The 20,869-nt window shown below is 31.4% G+C and overlaps 2 protein-coding genes and 1 long non-coding RNA gene across 14 annotated transcripts in view; 1 reads left to right on the top strand and 2 right to left on the bottom strand.

The window, feature by feature from the left end:
* Window positions 1–7,279, top strand: part of LOC113518050 (major facilitator superfamily domain-containing protein 12-like) — a 202,078-nt gene extending 194,799 nt beyond the window's left edge. For all 8 annotated transcript variants that reach the window (XM_052903092.1, XM_031913050.2, XM_052903097.1 and 5 more), the window contains 5 exons: window positions 1,957–2,177; window positions 3,147–3,333; window positions 3,876–3,987; window positions 4,359–4,509; window positions 7,128–7,279. In XM_052903092.1, coding sequence (XP_052759052.1) covers window positions 1,957–2,177; window positions 3,147–3,333; window positions 3,876–3,987; window positions 4,359–4,509; window positions 7,128–7,263 — 807 coding nt within the window. In that variant the 3' untranslated portion in view covers window positions 7,264–7,279. The remainder of the gene's footprint in view (window positions 1–1,956; window positions 2,178–3,146; window positions 3,334–3,875; window positions 3,988–4,358; window positions 4,510–7,127) is intronic.
* LOC128202505 (uncharacterized) lies at window positions 177–1,962 on the bottom strand. Its single transcript, XR_008253817.1, has 3 exons — window positions 1,722–1,962; window positions 821–1,610; window positions 177–709 (listed from the first exon to the last, which is right to left on the bottom strand). It is a non-coding gene; the product is annotated as an uncharacterized LOC128202505 (long non-coding RNA).
* On the bottom strand, window positions 4,561–14,074 carry LOC113518561 (uncharacterized). Of its 5 annotated transcripts, XR_008253816.1 has the most exons (5): window positions 13,778–14,074; window positions 12,686–12,805; window positions 11,381–11,538; window positions 11,016–11,065; window positions 9,484–10,602 (listed from the first exon to the last, which is right to left on the bottom strand). XR_008253816.1 is itself a non-coding variant. In XM_052903091.1 (3 exons), the coding sequence occupies exon 3, from the start codon at window positions 9,466–9,468 to the stop codon at window positions 7,735–7,737; it is 1,734 nt and encodes a 577-aa protein (XP_052759051.1). In that variant the 5' UTR covers window positions 9,469–9,475; window positions 11,016–11,065; window positions 11,381–11,519; the 3' UTR covers window positions 4,561–7,734. The 5 variants fall into 5 exon arrangements, 4 of the variants coding, with proteins under 4 accessions (XP_052759051.1, XP_052759048.1, XP_052759049.1 ...); XM_052903091.1 differs by lacking the exons at window positions 9,484–10,602; window positions 12,686–12,805; window positions 13,778–14,074 and adding an exon at window positions 4,561–9,475 and having other exon boundaries at window positions 11,381–11,519; XM_052903088.1 differs by lacking the exons at window positions 9,484–10,602; window positions 11,016–11,065; window positions 11,381–11,538; window positions 12,686–12,805 and adding an exon at window positions 4,561–9,475 and having other exon boundaries at window positions 13,778–13,973.
* Between the last annotated feature and the right edge of the window lie 6,795 nt (window positions 14,075–20,869).

The following is a 20,869-nucleotide window of genomic DNA, read 5'->3' as shown; positions in this document are numbered from 1 at the left end:
TATTTTTATCTAAATAAGGATTCCTTAATATGAACCTTATATGAACTTATACAGCCTTGGCCAAAAGTATTTGCCATCTTAGAAAATTACAATTAATTTAAAAAAATAAAGGTTTGGTCGGGGAAAATAAAAACCATGTACTTAAAATACCTTTAATGCTAAAATTACATTAATATTTCGTATTTAAACCCTTCGCTTTAATTACAGCATTTATTCTTTTGGATAAAGAGGAAATTAAATTTTTACATTCTTCTGGAGTTAGAGCATTCCGCTCTTGTATCAAACAATTCTTTGAAATTTTTTTGTAAGTAATCAAATGTTTTGAAATCGGCTATAAATATTCGATAGGGTTAACATTCGGTAACTGAGGGGGCCAACTTAGAAGCTTTATACGATTTTTCTCAAACCAACTCGTAGTAGTTCTGGAATTGTAGCATGGGGCAGTGTCCTATTGAAACGGAGGCCATCTAGGTTCATATCACCGAACTTCATATTCAATTCAATATCCAGCACTTTTTTCAACACCTCGATACATTTTTTCGAATCCATTCGGCCTTTACACGTGATCATTTTTCCAATTCCTGAGACAGACATGCAGCTCCAGACCATAACACTGCCTCCACCCTGTTTTAGTTGGCGCCACACACTCCAGCATGAATTTGTTGCCAACTCTGTGTCTCGCGTAGGTGGCACTTGTAGTACCAAATAACTGAAATTTAATAAAATAATATGATTTTTGAAAATACGCCTGTTATTTAACCATTAACTTCAATATATTCAAAACATCTTTAATAAATGTTTAATCATTGAAATGACATACCGCAAAATTGGATTCATCAGACAAAACAATATTCGCTCAATCTTCCTCGGTGTAATGTTAATGTTCTAAAACCACTGCAAACGCAAGATCAAGATCTTCTTGGACAATCACGGCTTCTTCCTTGCCTTGCAATCCTTGAGTCCAGCATCCTGGAGCCTTCTTGTAGCAGTTCTAGCAAATAGCTTTTTCTCCAGAATCTGGTTTAGTTCAGTAGCCAATTCAGAAGATGCCTTCTTACAATTTTTCAAAGTTTTTTTTATACAACTTAGAATGGCAAACAAGCTGACGGCCCACCTGATGGAAAGTGGTAACCGTCGCCTATAGACATGAGCAGTACCATGGACATAACAGAGTATACTGTTTTGCCAATGATACCCCCCATGCGTTGCCATTCCTGAGGACTCAGGTGTTATTCTTCTGTACCCTGTAAATTTACGTCTTATCCCACCCTTCAAACCGAAACACAGCCATACAAAAAAAAAATGCTTTACAGTTAAAACACAAATGGAACAGAAGTACCCAAACAATCGACTTTTATACAGTCTCCCTCTCCTTCACATTAATTGTCTGTCTTCTCCTGCAGATGCAATTCTTTTCCTTCCACTTTCTAGTTTTCGTGTCTTGTGATCATCTTATACTGATTTAAGGTATACATTATGTTACTTATGAGGACATTTCATAATCTTGGCAAATTCACTTTTATTTTTGCCTTCTTTAGACAACAACTGGATTTTTAATCGTTCCTCGTTACTTCACGGCGCTTATTTTGTAGTTTTTTTTTTTTTATGAACTGTAAAACAACAAGCAATTTATAATAATTTGTCGACAGTTTTTCATACTATGATGAAATGTCTTTCATGATATATGAAAAAACTAAAAATGTCCATAAAATTCAACTTACCTGGAAATGAGTCGCCTCTATTGTGTTTATAGTTTTATGACATGATGCGTTGTTTTGATTGGCTCATTTTAATCATTAGACGTGTACTATGCGACAATAGACCCAGTACAGGTCACAAGATAAGAAATTTCTAAGAATTTTTAGGGTGGCTAATACTTTTGGCCATGGCTGTATAAATCACTCTAACATTTTCTAGTAAATGAGTAGGTAACTAATTTCTTACAATTTGTTGTAGGATGTATCCTTAATAATATCTGGAATTGGAATAGCGTCGTTTTGTCTATTTCATATGTTATTCAAAATGAGAACTTCGAGAGATTTAAAATCAAACGGGCATACTGTAAATAATGGAACATCTTCACTCAAAATCGAGAATAGTGAGTCAGTGAGACTCGTTACTAAATCGAGAATAATACATTTCCTACAGATGCCTCTTTTGTATCAAACTAGTCTGCTGTAAGTAAAAAAATAATTTACCTTTTAGATTGCTTTCTTTTATTTTCATTATGTTCCATACAACTACAGATAATAATATCTAAAATATGCATTATAAAGCAACAGATGTATTATCTAAGATATTCTATTCATGCACCATCTCAGATGCAGATCTAAGGTTTTTTTAATGGATGTAGATGAAATAGTAACCCCATATGCAGTATCAGTATACGCTGGCCCGCTGGCGGGGTACCAGTGAAGCATGATAGATGAAGATAAAAGTAGGTCAGTTGGCCCATCGTGACAAATTTATCAAGAATTAACTATGGTAATTTCCAAGAGGAGCCGCGTGGAAGTCGACCTATTAGGGTATACTCCTAGCAATGAGGCTATTAAATCCCGTTACTAATAATCCCTTTCTCCCATGCAGATCTATGATACAGGATATATGTTCTTGATTGGTGTATTATAGGATTTAAATAGGGTAAGCTTATGCAATTAATGGTAGTGAGTAAATCAACTGAAGCTAAAACCCAGTGACAATATAGGTACTAAATACCTCGCTTCATGGACCACCTCATCATTCTATAACAGCATTTGCTAGTATGAAGTTTTTACTAGAACCTTTTTTCGTCTTTATTAGTAGCTCAATTTATGTGGACAGTCCATTGCTACATGAACTTGCTGATCCTTTATACTAATCGGTTATTACCTTTGCGGATATCCTCATTTCAGATTCTAACACACAGTAGGTATTTAAATCTCCAAGCGTAGCCTATTTAAGTGATCGCTGAACAATTTGAAGCTATTATACAAAAGCTAACGATGCCCTGCATTCCTAACTAAATAGGCATCAAAGCAACAAGCATTTTCGTCTTTAAACTTTGTGATATTTCACAAAAGATGTGTATATATAATTTCCGAGTTTTCCTACTTAGTTCAATTTGTCAACTGACTGTATATTTACCTATATATTTTATTAAATTTCAGATATGTTTTCTCTCGATTATATTGGGCCCTGAGCTTAGTATATGTACCATTATTTTTGGAAGAACGCCTTTCTGTCAACCCTAGTGCAGGATCTGAACTGGTCGCAAGTGTACCTCTCGTACTTTATATATCTTCATTCTTTTTCACACTCCTACTGAAAAGCAAAATAAATAATTGTGGAAACTATGTATGTATTCCTTATCAATACAGTAGGATCGATTCTGAGGCGTCATTTTTTTTTTAATGTAGGTACCTCTAAAATAAAAATTACAATTCAGATATCACAGCGAAATCTTTATTACAAGGACCAATGTGACCTCATTTTCTAAAAGAGTTAAATCAAAATAATTTTGACTTTAATCCATGATGGTTCATGAAACAGTAATATCGCGAAATTATCAAAATAAAATATTACATTAAGAGATAGGTTCAGAGAAATGGCGCTTCAGTATAGACCCCAATGTATGTTAATCGTAAATTATTATTAAGTTCGATACATTCGACTAATAATTAAAATTATTATTTTGAAAATGTTTAATGTTTGTATAATGAAAAAATAATTTTGAACGAAGTTTGGCACCGAGATTGTATCTTTCTTCTTGTATTTCATTAATGCAGACATAAAAAACTGTCGGTACTATGCTGCTAGTTTTATAACAACATTGGTTTATTTTTATGGTATTAAAATGTTAACCTTTATAATAATTAAATATCGAATTATGATTTTAGATGGCGTATCTTATTGGTAGCTTCTTGAGTTTGATTAGTTGTCTGTGGATAGCGCTAGCTATTGATCCAGACGCAAGTATCGTTCAAATATATTTAGTCGCTACGCTTATTGGTAAGTTTCAAAATTATATGAAATAAATATTATAGTCTTATATTATACCTACCTGCAATAGGAATATTAAATTATTAACGGATTTCAAGAAACAATAGGTCGATTCTGAAATTTCCTGTAATGTTTTTTGTATGTATATTACGCGATATCTTAAGCTTTGCCAGTTCTGACCGATTTTGATAGGTCTTTTTACAATAATAGCAGGGTTTATTTATATATTGATCCTGTTGTTTTTATATGGATTAATACCACTGTGTATTTTATTACTTGAACAATTTCTGTGTAATATCAATTTTTTATTAACTCCAGTTAATGTTAATTATATACCTATTGATTTTTATTTCATTATTTACATATATAACGATATACAGGTGCTGGCAGCTCGATTACTCTAGTTTCAAGTCTTTGCATAACAGCAGATTTAATAGGCCCGCATTCACATCAAGGCGCAGCAATCTACTCTATTGTAACATTTGCTGACAAACTCGTTACAGGAATAGCAGTTGTGGCTATAGAGAATTAGTGAGTATCTGTTTCTTTTTTCATACCATGATGCTTGAAATGACAGCCAAGTTATTGTCTATTATTTAATTTTTTTAGTAACCAGTCCCATAGACAAAAGGTAAATATAATATATTATAATACAATACATTGATGAAACATCTTCAATAGGGCTTACATATGAAAAAATAATCTCGTTTTAGTTCTTACACGCAGTTGCAATAACGTATCATTCGTTTCCCACTAACACATACCCACATAGATTCGTTTATCACTTTATTTGCCAATTTTCAGATTCAGATTGTTTTTTGCTAGAGGCATATTTACTAGTAATCATAGACAAAAGATAGAATAAAAATAGACAAAGATATTTATTAGTAATCATAGACAAGACTATTATATTACAAAATCCATTCCATAGAAACCACGTATGAATCAAACATACTAAAATTAACAGCAGGACTATCAGTTCTTCAATTAGTGTTAAGTTTTGTCAGCATTAGAATGTGCAATCATCAAACTATTTTAATGGGGACCCACCACCATTACTATACATCTCAAATTTAGGTACTCCTAAGATCAGTCTTGACAAAAAATTATTATTACACTAGATACCATATTTCTTAACCACGAAGCGATTAACACTAAGAAATAACCAACGTAGCAAATATTACATTAGATATATTACAAAGTATTAAAGGAAACAAAATTTAAAACCAAAAACATAAGTATTCATAACAAGCTGGTACTTGTAATATTATAATGCCTAGTATTCATTGTAAAACAATATGAACTAAGCTAGTTCATACGAGCGAAAATACACAACAAAAACATGATTATAAAATTATCCTAAACTAATATGAGAGATCTTAATCGGAGCCAGTTATGTAAAAAACATATTACCTAGACTGTTCACAAAAATGTCTATTTTTTGCATTACTATCTCCAATTATAGTACATATACATAAATTAAGTCTAAGTTAAAAAAATTAAATAGATTATAAATCTATATACATATTTAGTTAGCACCATACTGAGATCATAGACCATTTTAAGACAGCAACTGTACAACAAGTTTGGGAACACAATAAGGGACAATATTTAAGTACTAAGCGTAAAAGCTAGATGGGATACAAAATCAGCTAATAAATATATAAACTTTCCTGCACTAAATATTTGTTGAAATATATATCTAGACAACAGCGCCAATTATGGGGATAAAAATTATTCTGTTTTAAGCTGAAGTAAAAAAAACACAAATTTTGAAAATTTCATTAAATTCGGTTAAACGGTGAGCGGCTATTAGCGTTAACAAACTTTGTGACACAGAATTTGTATATATTAATATTAGTTTTAGGTATACGGTTATCAGAATTTTCAAAAATCAAAAGTAATAATTTGTCACAGAGGTGTCCTTTTAAGAATTGTAACAAAAATACTTCTCATATTTTGAGGACTAAGTGCAAACCAGAGCAAATACAAAGTTCACATACAAGTCTACGTGCTATGAACGTACAATTTGCTACACGAATGGTAGGGTCCTAGTTAATCATATTGATTGTATTCAGTTGATAGTAATTTTACTAATAAAATTGTAACTAGACGATGTCTATATATGAGAAATAATATTTAAAAAAATATGAGGGGAAGAGCAATAAAAGCAAAAACAATTAGAAATATTGTCTGTCTGTATGTTTTTTCGGTATCACACAAAAATTGCTGTACCAAATTAGGTGTGGCTTTCACAGTTGTATTTCTGGAGGTCTAACTTAAAAACTGATATATGTTTTATCTTGATACACACCCTAGAAGTTATTTATTTCATCGGTTTTCTAACTTCTAGAATGCATGCGTGCGTCTAACAATACATGAGCGATTGTTGATTATTAATAAAATAGTATTACATAAAAAGGACTGTTTACTAATCACTAGCTGTTTTTTTTTTTTTTTTTATTAGACAAACAGCGTCATTTGCGATCAAGTGGCAAAAGACAAAACTAATTCATAATAGTAAGTAATTATAGTTTCTAAACTACAGAAACAACTGTAGACGTTTGCACGCTAATTTTTTTTTAAGTAATACAAAACATGTCAAAAATGATATTCGACAACAATGTCCTGCAATTTTCAGCTATTGCAAATGTTTGTTGTTTATCAAAGTACTTCTAAGCTCTATCAACCGATCGTGTTAAATCGTACAATTCCTGGTTTTATTTGCAATATGACGCAAATGCATTTTACAACAGAGAATCATTTACAGAAACAGTTTTTTTTAATGCAATTCGAATTTTTGAATTATATTAGTACTAAATATACGATAATACAATTCATGCTTCTACTTGGAAGATTATATTTACTATGAACTTTTGATACATTACTTATGTAGTAATACAGTTTGCTAAAATACATAAAAATATCCATGTCATGTATATTGTCCCTTTTCAGTTTCTCCACTTTTTAGAAATAGTCATATGTATTCATTGGTTACGTGAATTTAATAAACTTACAACGGCGCTCTATCATGGGCGTCATATCAGTATTACTAATCGAGTACTAGTAGTTGTAATAAACTTAATAAATTCATCAAACTACCTTTAATCAATAATATATTTTCTAATTAAAAAATATATTATTTTCAGCAAATGTGATGAAGTAGCAGCTTGCCCGCAGTACTACAGAGGTGTGCTGACATTTGCTTGTGGTGGCAGTGCAGTTTTAGGCATTATATCATTGTCTTTTACAAGATTAACATTTTCATGTAAACCTACAATATAATATTGACTCTGTATTATTTCGTATTTTATTGCTACATTAAAATATATCTTAAATAATTACTGTAAAATATAATAAATATAAAGGTAGAAGATACTATATTTATCACAAAAATACTCCTATAGACGTAATAAAAATTATGACACCCAAGTTATGAAATAACAGATTTTTATCCAAAAATCGATTGGTGTAACGGGAAAATTGGTAATCATATTGCATAAACGAGATAACTAGTGTATTTAACATATTCAACAACATTTACAGGCAGTTTCGATAGAAATTTTAAATATTAGTACCGATCAGACTCAAATTTTTACATTCTCCTTTGCAACATGTTATAAATAATTATAAAATTTTACTAAAATTCCCATCTCTTATACACCATAAATCAAGAGTATCTTATCATCATAATCATGCAAAATCTTAATTAATATGCCACAAATGTTAAACAACAATAACAAATATTAAATAAAATTAATTTGGTTTAATTGGATAAATGTTGAATACATCTATATATGGATAATAACTAAATTTTTTAAATCGGTCTGGGTAAAGCTCTATATTCAAATAGTGTTTCCCAAATTGATTTTTAACTTTATAATACATTGTTGATTTTTTTATTACACAAGTATCTAAAGTTGACATTTTGATGCTAAAGCTGTACAAGTTGTTACAGTTTTTAATTATAATACTAGGATCTGGCAAATCATTAGGTATAACAGAGGAAGTTATCTGCAAATGAATATTTTCTAATGTCTTGCATTGACTTAAGTATAAAAACAATGATTTAAAATCAAATTTCCTATCAACCAGTCTTACATTTTTCAAACTCTTACTCAATGCTATAGATCTTGATAAGGGTGATCCACCCAACAGTTCAGATCGAATAACAGCATCCAAAGTGATGAGATTGTCACAACATCTGAATAAAATATTGAAAAATTCCACACTGAAACAAGCTAAACCTGACAAACTTAAAAATGTTAATTTCTTTAAATAATCACAATTAGCTGATAATGTTACTGGACTTTTAAGTAATTGTACAAAATCAATCTTTAATTGCAATTTTTCTTTATGCTGAAACACTTTATCATAGTCCAATACAATACTCTGGGGTGCCTTTCGTTTTCTTTTTAACATGCCCACTTTACAATTGGACTCTTTGTCAGTGACAACTGGCATTGTGGGTCTTGTATAAATCCATTTGCAGTTCTCTGGTAATGGAGTCATAGAATGTGCATCACATTTATAAACAAAGTAATCTTCCAACTGTTTCTTTAGGTGTGAATAAAATTCACTATCAAATTTAACAGATTCTTTTTCCCACATCATTATGACAGCATTTCCAGATAAATCGTGTAATCTTATAAAACTCTCAATATTACACATAAAATTATCACTGATAAACTGTTTTAACAAAGGTGTAGCAACAACAGAATGCATAAACAGAGTATTAGTATTTGCAATAATAATTAATACTTCATACTTCCCAAAATTAAACAATTTAAAAATTGAAAAACTAGAACACAATGTGAATGTTTTATCCCAATCCAAAAGATACACTCGGAATAGTTTAAACTTAATTTTTGGTTCCCAAGAGATATTCTCTTCTAAATGGTACGTAAGAATATCTCTCTGTGAAATTGAATATGTCAAATTATTTAATATAGAATTGTTTAAAATAAGAATGGATAGTTTTGAATATAACAAATTGTATGCTGCACCAACAAAATGCACATTTTCCATTTGTTTGAAGCACTCTTGCATCTCCACTATTGCTGTTGTTTCTATTGATATGTCAGTTTTGCTAAGCATGAAATTCATTGTGATATTTCTAATAGTAGGGCACAGTTTGTGAATCTCAACAAAATCAGGAACCGTAAGAAATGTGTATGAAATATCCAGAGTTTTAAGGTTTTTCAATTTGTTCATAACTGGTAATAAATGCACCTTACGTAAATCAGGAACACCACACATATTAAGTTCTTGTAAATGGTATGATATATCCTTGAAGAAATTCAGTTTCAATGACTGTACAGTAGCCAGAGTGTTCAAAGACAGCCGACATTTTTTCACCACAATATGTCTGCCAATAATATCTCTGATATATGTGCATGTATTATATAAATTATACTGTGAAACCGTATCTAACTTTTTGATTAACAATATTAAAACTTCTTCTGGTAGTAGTAGAATAGAAATTGACATTTTTACTCTGAAAAAAAAAAATTACAGCTGTCACCTATATTGTTTTACTACATGATAGATTCAATAAATAAAAGAACAATATTCAATAAATAGAAGAACTAAAGTACAAGGGTAAGCAGTTGACTACAATGCGTAAGGCACTGAAAAATATTAGAAAAGTTCTTGAGTTATAACCTAGCATATGTAGTGCAAAGGCAATCATTGTTAGATGGTACTGACTATCTAACAAAGATTCAAGGTACTGATCTTAGGGACAGTTTAGATGAAGTGATGACCTTAAATAAATTGCAGTCCATTGGTGCAAGTGACTTAGTGCAATTCAGTAGGCTAATGTTCAGTAGTCGATTATTAATGAAAATAGAATAATAACCCCAATATTAGTTTACCTACTGTAGTGAGGTGTAAGAAAGAGGTTGTACACGGCCATAGACCTACAGCTCAATTAAATAGAAAAATAAACTGACTTATGTCTTGTCACTAAAATAATCGTTGTAACATTGTACGTAATAAAATATTTAAATATTAAATAACATTATTGGTCTCCTGTAACATTCCACATCCATCAGGTTATGGGCCAGCAACGCACAGATGGCGAATACAAAAAATCAAGTTGGATTTGAACATCTTAATAAAACAAATTATGATACATGGAAAATACAAGCAGAAGCTGTACTCATAAAAGCAGGACTTTTTACATGTTTATCATCAACCGATATTAATGCAGAAAAAGATTTATTGGCCAAAGCCGAACTGCTATTAATAATTTCGCCGTCCCAACTTAAATTAGTAAAATCATGCAAAACAGCAAAAGACGTATGGGAGACCCTTAAAAACGCTTACGAAAGTCGTGGACCTGCACGAAAAGCAACATTATTAAAAAAGTTACTACACAAAAAAATGAAACATGATGAATCCGCCAGAGATCATATAAATGAATTCATCGACTTGGTGGATAAATTAAAAGACATGGACATCAGCATCAATGAAGACCTCCTGAGCATAATGTTATAATACAGTTTGCCAGATTCCTACGAGAACTTCAGAGTGGCAATCGAGTCCCGTGACAAACTTCCGTACCTCGAAGAACTCAAAACAAAAATTATTGAAGAAAGTGAAGCTCGTTTAAATAAAAATCTGGAAAAGGAGGAAGAAGAAGAAGCATTTTATGGAGGGAAACATAAACAAAAATCTTATCGATTTCAAAAATTCAAAAATAAGAATTCAAATGGAAATAGAATACAATGTGACAACTGTCATAAATTTGGACACAAAACAAGTGATTGTTGGTTTAACAAAAATGTAAGAAATAAAAATGTAAATTTATATTGCACTGAATCTTGTTATACTATAGAAAATAAAAATGATAATAAATGGTGCATTGATAGTGGGTGCACATCCCACATGTGCAATGATAAAACTCTTTTCGTGTTCATAAATAAAGAAGAAAATGGAACACTTAAGTTAGCCTCGAATAAAACAGAAAAGATAGAAGGCAAAGGGTTAGTAAAGATAAAAATTAAAAATGAAACAGTAAATTTACACAATACCTTATATATTCCAGAGTTATCAACTAATTTGATATCCGTAGCACGAATTACTGAAAATGGTTTTAACGTATTATTTACAAAAAATAATGCAATTATTAAAAATCCAAATGGAAAACCAATAATTACAGCAAGGAAGGAAGATAAACTTTATTATGTGAATGCAAATTTAAGCACAAAAGAAAAAGCAAATCAAGTCTATAAAGAAGAATCAGATATAGACATATGGCACAAAAAACTAGGACATTTAAATGAATATGATTTAAAACGAGCTATGAGAAATAATATAATAAAAGGCATTGATTTTAATGAGAATGACAAATTAAATGAATGTGAAAGTTGCGTAAAAGGAAAAATGACGAATTTACCTTTTCCGAAGGAAAGGCCTGAAGAAACAAAAGCTCCTCAAAAACTACATACAATACACTCAGATGTGTGTGGTCCAATGCCCGTAAATAGTAACGGAGATCACAGATACTTCGTCACCTTTACGGATGAATACAGCAGATATGGCAGAGTCTATTTTCTGAAAAATAAAAATGAAGTTTTAGGAAAGTTTATAGAATATAAAAAGGAAATGGAAAGATATACAGGAAATAAAATAAAAATCTTGCAGGCAGATAACGGAAAGGAATATGTTAATAATGAATTCAACACGTACTTAAAGGAAAATGGCATAGCTCGACGCTTATCAGCTCCTTATACGCCCCAACATAATGGGTTAGCTGAACGGAGAAATAGAACTCTCTTGGAAAAAGCTCGATGCATGTTAATCAAATCAAAAATACCAGAAAGTTTTTGGGCCGAAGCTATACACACGGCGAATTATATAACGAATAGAGTACCTTCCAAGGCCACAAATGGAAAAATGATATTAAGAATAAAAACGAAAGCAGATAACACTGAAATAAAGAAGGCTAGGTTAGTAGCGCGGGGATTCACACACCAACCTGGTGTAGATTATACTGAAACATTTTCCCCCGTTGTGAAACTAAGTTCTGTTAGATCAGTCATTAGTTCAGCCATAGAGGATAATCTAAAATTAGATCAAATGGACGTTACTACAGCCTATCTTAATGGAGAGCTAGAAGAAAACATACAAATGAAAATGCCTCCTTACTTAGAAAAATATGTAATGGAAATTATGGTTGACGAAAGTAGTCAAAATGATTTAACATTCTTCAATAAGGCTAAACAGATGCTAGAAGATATTAGAAATATTAAAGAAGAAAAGGTTTGCAAGCTCCAGAAAGCTTTATAGGGATTAAAACAATCCAGACGCCAATGGTATAAAAGATTAGATGCAGAATTAAAAGATATAGGTTTTGAATCAAGTAATGCAGATCCTTGCATATACCTATTGAAGAAAGGAGGAGATAAAATAATAATAATAGTCTATGTTGACGATTTAATTATAGCATATTCAAGTTCAGAAATTTTAAAAGAAGTAAAGAAAGCACTAGAGAGAAAGTTCGAAATGAAAGACATCGGAGAGTTGAAATACTGTTTAGGTATAGAATTTAAACAGGATAAGGGAAAAATTACTATGAGTCAAAAGAAATACATTAAAGATATCCTTAAGAAATTCTCCATGCAAGATGCAAAACCTGTGGCAACTCCTATGGAGACAGCATTAAAATTAAAGAAAGAAGAACATCCAGATTCGAACTTACCCTATAGAAACTTGATTGGAGCCCTCATGTACCTGTCAGTTGCCACGCGACCAGACATAGCTCATGCTGTTAGCTATCTTGGTCAATTCAATGCGTATTATGGAAAAGAACACTGGGCAGCTGCAAAGCGCGTAATTAGATACTTAAAAGGTACAATAGATTTAAAATTAACATTCCACAAGAATGGAGATAAAATTTTAAAGGGTTACGCAGATGCTGACTGGGCATCGTGTCCATTAGATAGACGGTCATATACCGGTCATTGTTTTATAAAGAACGGTGCGGTCATAAGTTGGGAGTCAAGAAAACAAAGGACTGTAGCACTCTCAACGGCGGAAGCCAAGTACATGGCTTTGAGCGAATGTACAAAAGAGGCTGTTCATTTGAAAAATATTCTAATTGATTTGGGTTACTTTAAACAAAAAGGAATTACTATTCACAACGACAATCAAGCCGCACAACAGTTAGCAATAAACCCTATCATTAGCGCCAAATCCAAACATATCGATATCCGCCAACATTTTATAAGAGATATGGTGCAACAAAATGTGGTGCAACTTTCATACTTAGGAACAGGGAATATGATAGCGGACATCTTTACAAAAGCTTTGCCTCGTCCTAAATATGAATACTGTCACCAAGAGCTGGGACTCCTACAGTAGGTAGATACTATGCCGTGAGGAGGAGTGTAAGAAAGAGGTTGTACACGGCCATAGACCTACAGCTCAATTAAATAGAAAAATAAACTGACTTATGTCTTGTCACTAAAATAATCGTTGTAACATTGTACGTAATAAAATATTTAAATATTAAATAACATTATTGGTCTCCTATAACATTCCACATCCATCATAGGGCATTAGTAAAGGATGAAATTAGTTCATGAATGCCCAGCCACGTGGATGTCGATCCACGATCATTAACCACGATGATTCCTTACTAATAATCTACTCACCCCCACCTTATACATTAAGAACAAAATACGGAACAGAGGTGACTTCATTTAGTCTCTATAGAAAAATTATAGTAAAAGATAAATAATAAATTAATAGTGGAAACTAACTAGAATCTATATTCGTAATTTATACTTACAGGATACCTTTCACGATGTTTAGATAGTTTAGATAAGCAATTTTGCACTGAGGATGTCAGGAAAACTATAAAAACCCATACGGGACAGGTTTTTTTCTTGATATAAACCTTTAAAGTTTAGTAATTTCCAAATCGAACGAAAATAAATGAAAATAAAATGGTAGAACAATAACATTGATTTTTTTTTTTTTAGTACGTTTGTTCCGTTTGGAACAGGCTAAGGTCGGAGACCATGCTGCCTAGTCTTCAAAAAGATAATTTGTCTGGAATCAATAACATTGATTTTAATAAAAATATCGTTGTTTCTTTACTTTTATTTTTTTTTCAGTACGTTTGTTCCGTTGTGGAACAGGCTAAGGTCGGAGACCATGCTGCCTAGTCTTCAAAGTGATAATTTGTCTGGAATTTTATTTTTCTAATGTCGCTTCAATTATTCAGTCATAATCTTCAATATTTCATTTGTCAAATCCGGTAGGTATATTTTCATAAATTTCTTTTCTTGAGTTTTCTTAAACCAGTGGATTTATCAAATTAAAAATAAGTAATTATAAAAAATCATTATCTTGCAATTCAATAAAAGTATTCTTATAGCTCCTTGAATGTTGTAGTAATATAAGTGAAAATAGCTTTGAAACAAGAAGGAAATCTTAAGAGAAGCGAGATTGAGTGCGGGATATTTTCGGGTTTTTTGAAGATAATTTGAAGTTCGTCAAACATAATATGTCTTTGGATGTCAAATTCAGAGCAATCAAAAAAAAAAAGGTGATGTAGAGATTGGACTGTATTTGATTTACACCATGTGCATGATGGGGAAGCGATCATGCCCATTCGGTGCAGGTGTTCGTTGAAATGTCCGTGGCCGATTCGTAATCTACAAATATTGGTGTAAAATTTTCTGTTTGTATCCTTTCCTTTGCAGAACTTTTCCACAGTTTTTCCAAAACGCCAATTAATTTTGCGGTACCATTTGCCTTTAGTCTGTAATATTTGAGTCTAATGCTCCTCCCATTTAGTTGTAACGATTTTATGTATTCCAATACTACAGTCTGAGTAACAAAGGGGTAAATCTTGAACACGAGCAGCACTTGAATTAATAATTTTAGCCAAAGTGTCTACTTGCTCATTCCCAAACACTCCAATATGTGAAGGGGTCCAGATGAAGATTATATCTTTTCCATATATAGTACAGAGATGATAATATTTATTACGAATTTCTTGAATTAAATAGTTTGATGATGAAATGAATGTGTTATTTTTTAATGCCATAAGAACACTCATACTATCTGTAATTATAATCCATTTCGAATGTAGTACCTGTTTTTCTATGTATTCTAAAAATATAGCTTTTGCTTCTGCTGTGTAAATACTAGCCAAAGTTGAAATTTTATAACCGTGACCAAATCTATTTGACAAATCGTAAAAAGCCACTGAAGTGCTAAGTGCATTTTTGGAACCATCTGTATATATCTGCCTGTAGTCAATAAATTCTGATAAAGTCTCATACATATCGTGCTTTTCTTTTATGTCTTTACGTATAACAATTTTGATCTTACAGAACTTACTCTCATAAAGGCCATTATAACAAGGAAGTATCTTACTACTATAGATGTTATATTCATCTCGTAAATTCAAATCATTGACAATAGTTTTATTCAAAAACATAGAAATGGGGCAATTTAATAATTTGAGTATGAGTGGGTTATTGGAAACTGAAAAAACTTTGAAGAGAAATTTGAGTTTTAAGTATTCGAAACGAAGAAGGATAGGAGGCAAATTACATTCTACTTGCATTGAGATAATTGGAGAAATATACATAGCACCTAAAATAAATCTTAAATTCATATTTTGAATTTTTTCGAGTTTTTCTACTAATTTATGTTCTGAGGCATAACAAAAGAAAGCGTAATCAAAATTACTTCTAACAAGAGATTTGTAAAGTAAAAGGATAATTTTAGGATCAGCTCCCCGGTTACGACCAATTACAGATCTTATTATATTAGTGGCTCTTAAAGCACGATCTACTAAGCAATCAACGTATAGATCCCATTTTAAATTTTGATGAAAAATTACCCCCAGAAATTTAACGCTCCAGTCTGTTGGAAGAGTTTGATTATTATATATAATATTGATTAATGGAACATATTTATGAACTTGATGAAAAATAACTACTTTACTTTTGGTTGAACTAATATCGAGGGAAAGAAGAGAAAAATATTTCTCAAGTCTTTTTAATGACTCATTTAACACTAATTGCATATCAATAATATTCTTTCCTTTTATATAAATTAATAAATCATCGGCAAATTGCAAGTTGTTTACACTGTATCCTAAAATTGAATTAAGTTTATAGATATATAAAATATATAGTAGCGGGCTTAGAATACCACCTTGACATACTCCGTTAGAGCTTAACCTAGGTCCTATTAATTTACTATTTACTTTAACATACACTTCTCTATTACTAAGAAAATTATAAATCCATTCGATAAGTTTCATTGGTAGAAATGAGGATAAAATCGAAGATAGAACTGTTAAATTTACATTGTTAAAAGCTCCTACGACATCTAAAAAAACAGATAGAACATATTCATCGTTATTCAAAGCAGTACTAAGGTCGACATAGAAGTTCGCTAAACTTTCGCGCGCTGAATATCCACGACGAAAACCAAATTGATTCGATGGTAATATACTATTACTTTCAATAAAGAACTCTAAACGCTGTTTAATTAATTGTTCGAATAATTTGCCTGCACAGGACGTCAATGTTATAGGTCTATAGGAGTCAAAATTTGTAGGATCTTTACCGGGTTTAATTACTGGAATCAAACAATCCATTTTCCATTCTGGTGGGATAATACAGTCCTTCCATAAATCGTTAAAAATTTGTAAGCGTTTAGTAAGGTTTATTTTATTCAGCAATCGAAACATATTGTATGTTAAGCGATCAAGGCCACTAGCTGTATCTTTTCTAGATTTTACTGCACTGAATATTTCATCAATTGAGAATGGGTCAGTGAAAAATTTTGGGCATGAATTAACAGAATTAAACTGTTTGTCATCAAAAGGTGAGTGTATAAAATCAGGAGTATATTTGCGTAAAAAATCATTGACCCATGATATATCTTTAAAATGATTTTGACGATGTTTTGAATTTAGTTTTCTCATATTTTGCCAAACAGTGGAAATTGGTGTTAATCTATTAAATTTGGAACAAAATTCCTGCCACCCCTGTTGTCTTACTTGCTTAATTACTAACTTTTTAACAGCTTGAACTCTTTTAAAATTTATGTAATTATCGAGAGTTGGATTTTGTTTAAACCTAAGGTAAGCCGCTTTACTATCATTGACAGCTGTCGCACACCTGTTATTCCACCAAGGTACTGCAATATGTTTGTGCCTCTTTGAAGTATTTGCACCGCTATTTGATAAGTTCCTACGTGGAACGTAACGTTCCACAGCTGTCAAAATAATTTTACAAAACCTATTGTAATTGTTTAAAGGTTCATTGACATCATACTCGAAATCCAAAAGTAATTTATTAACAGTTTCGGAATAAAGATCCCAATTAACGAGACGTAGGTTTATACGATTTAACAAAAGTTTATTAACTTCATCTATAGGTGCATGTTGTTCACCTGACGGAGTTGATGAAGAGTTCTTTGTGTTTATTTTAGTAAAAGTCGGCAGGTGATAACTTCCTAACGGATCATCATGAACCGACCACTCGCATTTTAATGATATGGATGGGGATACCATAGTTAAATCAAGGCCATTGGGTCTCCAAATATGCGAGTCAACAGTAGTAACTTGCTTATCATTTAATAGTACCAAATTACATTCATCTAAACAATCAAGAATGTCTTTACCTCTAGTATTAGTGGAGGTACAACCCCACATAGTATGATGTGCATTTAAATCTCCAGATATGATAGTGGGTTTAGGAAGAGACTCCAAAAAGAACTTAAATTTGGCTTTAGTAAAACTAGGTGTACTATTGGTAGGACAGTAAATACTGGCAACTGAATACCAAGAATTATTAACTTCAATACTAATAGCTATAGTTTGCAAAGAATTGTCGAAAAAAGAGTAAAGTTTTTTATATCTAATACTATTATGTATAATAATCGCTACTCCATTGTGGTTATTACCACAATCATTTCGTTCTATACAATAATCTTTAATTTTTAATTTGTAATGTGGTTTTAGCCAAGTTTCCGAGATGAGAGCAATATGAATATGATGTTCATTTAAAAATTGTGTAAAAATATGTCGATTGCTCAGTAGGCTCTGAGCGTTCCACTGTATGATAGTTAGTTGGTCTCGATTGAATTTTGTGAAATAGGTTACTATTACCAATAGTATCATATAACACATTCAAAACACTTTTAGTGTTAATAGATGTGTTCTTTGTGTTATGTAGTGAAATAAGTTTGATTATGCTTTCTATTAAAAGTGATAAACTCTTGTTATCAGAATTCAGAATTGAAATAAGGTCTACATTTTTTTTAGGTTTGTTACCCAGTTTAGGAAATATTTCAGTGCTAAGTATGTCTCCAAAAGAAGCAGGTCTGAATTTAGATCTATTTTCAGCAATTTTCTTTTGTTTAACAGGGCATTGCGGTGATACACTTGTGTGATTTCCATTGCAGTGTACACAAATAGCGTTTTCCATTCCAGTTGTACAAGTTTTATAATTATGCTCACCTTTGCAGATACTGCAACGCTCAGAATTCTTACAGAATTTAGCTAAATGTCCATACCTCAAGCACCGGTAGCATTGTTTAACTGGTGGTATATATGGAGTGACATTGTGGCGCCAACCTCCAATATCCAGATATTCAGGTAATACAGATGCAGCAAAAGTAATTGTCATGGTTAGAGTTGGCTGTAACACATATCCATGAGTCAAGGTATTTTTTCTTAAAATTCTTTTAATAGCAATAATTTTCTTAGAACTCGATATCATAGTATATATTTTTTTATTAGATATATTTGTAGGTACATTTCTAATAACGCCTGTAACTTCTGTTGAAGAAGCAGGAATACTGGCCTTTAAATGGTAGTCATTTAAAAAAGTTTTATTATTTAAAAAAGCATTGGCTAAGTCTGGCTTTTGAAAGTATACTCCGATTTTGAATTTATTTATAGATCTAAGATAAGTTACCCCTTTATTCAATCGTTTTAAACAGGAGGAGAGTGAGAGCAAGTCTCTGGATCCAATGGTTTTCTGACTATCTGAGGATTCTACAAAGACAACAAATTCTGTCCCAGGGGATTCCTCGGGATATCTTCTAATATAATCTGTGACTAGTAAGGTTTATACTTATCGGCCTTATCAATTTCAGATTCTGAGTCAGTAGAAGTATCTTCCGAATATATATCCTTGTCATTACAAGGTTCATGGTCTACATCACCTGAATCGTCATCTTTTTTTTTCCTTTTTCTACAACTGCGCTTCCCCATGAATGCTAATTATATTACTGTCGCTGAATTTAGTGAAAATATAATATTTTATTCAATAAAAAGAATTGATAGAGATAGTTTTAATAAATTAATAAAAAATTTAAAAAAAAACCCGCTTGTTCTTATTCGAGTTTCCCGCCTTTTTCCCCAAAAAAAAAAAACATTTATTTGTGTTTTTTTATTATTATTAATTATTAATGGTATAAAAAAAAAAATAGAGTAAAGATGCAATGAAAAATGTCATTCAAGTCACTTCGAATATAAAACAATTTTTAAATATTTAGTCTATGTTACAAGTAGTGCTGTTACGTCAAACTCTATTTAACCGATTTCAAAAAAGAAGGAGGTTATATGGTCGATTATATTATTTTATGTGTCTACCAATTTCTTCGTTAGTTGTGGACCGATTTTAAAATTTATTTTTTTAATCGAAACAGTGTATTCCTTACATCGTCATTTGCCCTATTGTCATCAAATCAAGATCTGATGATGGAATCCTAAGGAAATCGGACAAACCCTCAAATTTTGACAGGCATCTGGTAGTCAATATCTTTTGTTGAGCTGATAATGGAAAACATAACTTCTTAATGGTTAGGAATTAGGGCACTGGACTCTGTAATGGTTAATAAAACACAAGCGTTATAATTTGACATCTGAAAATTGCAGGGTGTGGTTAATTGAAATTTAATGTTTAATATGATACATTTTCATTTTTTATTTGCAAGTGGTTGCAAAAGGGGAGGGTATTGTTAGTAATGCGAACTACCGATCTCATTGCTAGCAATATACCTTTACAGCTGACCTCCCTCTTAAAACTAATGAGCTGAATTTCAGGTATGTTCGTCACGATAGGCTAACTGACTTCCCTTTTCATCCTCACCTATCATCTTTCAGTAGTGTCTGCTAGCATGGACCGCTAGCGGGGTCCATTATCATCCATTAAAAAAAAGTGGTTGCAATAGTTTATTTTCTTCATTTGTTTATCAGTAGCGACTCTTAGAATAGAATAGCGATCACATGTTAGTTTGTAGCATAGATTAAGGACTTATGGCACTTTTTTTTTATGATTTAAGGCAATAATATAAATATACCGCAAAACAAAGAAAGAGGACTACATATACTATCCTTAGTCTTAGTATATAGTACATGCTGTGTTTAATATCGTTATGTAGTACGTCTAAATATGTATTGTACCTATAGACTGTGGTATAAGTAGTGTAGGGTAATAAGTAACTGGCTATTGATCGTAAGGTATTTTTCTTAATGTATGGTATTGACAAATCTCTAAATCGTTTAAGGTTTATGGAGGAATAATTTATTTCTTTTTATTATTTGAAATAAAATAACATTTATTATACCTTATCTACGTAATACAGATAATTTATTGTAATATGGTAACATTTTTATCAAAAACGGATATTACGTTAAAATACTTTCATTATATAGAGATGGGAATTTACATTGTTAACTTTTTATTTATATTACAAACATTAGAATCGAATCTGTAATACCAATTCATAAGTTAAAATCTAATATTATTTTTTTGTTGTATTACAAAATTATTGATATAGATCATGAAAAAATAATTTAATGGGTTTCTGCTAAAATGAATTAGATTTTGCTCGTCTT

This window comes from Galleria mellonella, unplaced genomic scaffold (assembly GCF_026898425.1).
Source record: "Galleria mellonella isolate WM207_F2 unplaced genomic scaffold, CSIRO_AGI_GalMel_v1 utg132, whole genome shotgun sequence".
NCBI lineage: Eukaryota > Metazoa > Arthropoda > Insecta > Lepidoptera > Pyralidae > Galleria > Galleria mellonella.
This window is presented reverse-complemented; position numbering and strand designations above follow the sequence as displayed.

Coding starts and splice junctions, on each gene's coding strand:
- LOC113518561 (XM_052903088.1), bottom strand. CDS start 9,468: ATGTCAATTTCTATTCTACTACTACCAGAAGAAGTTTTAATATTGTTA.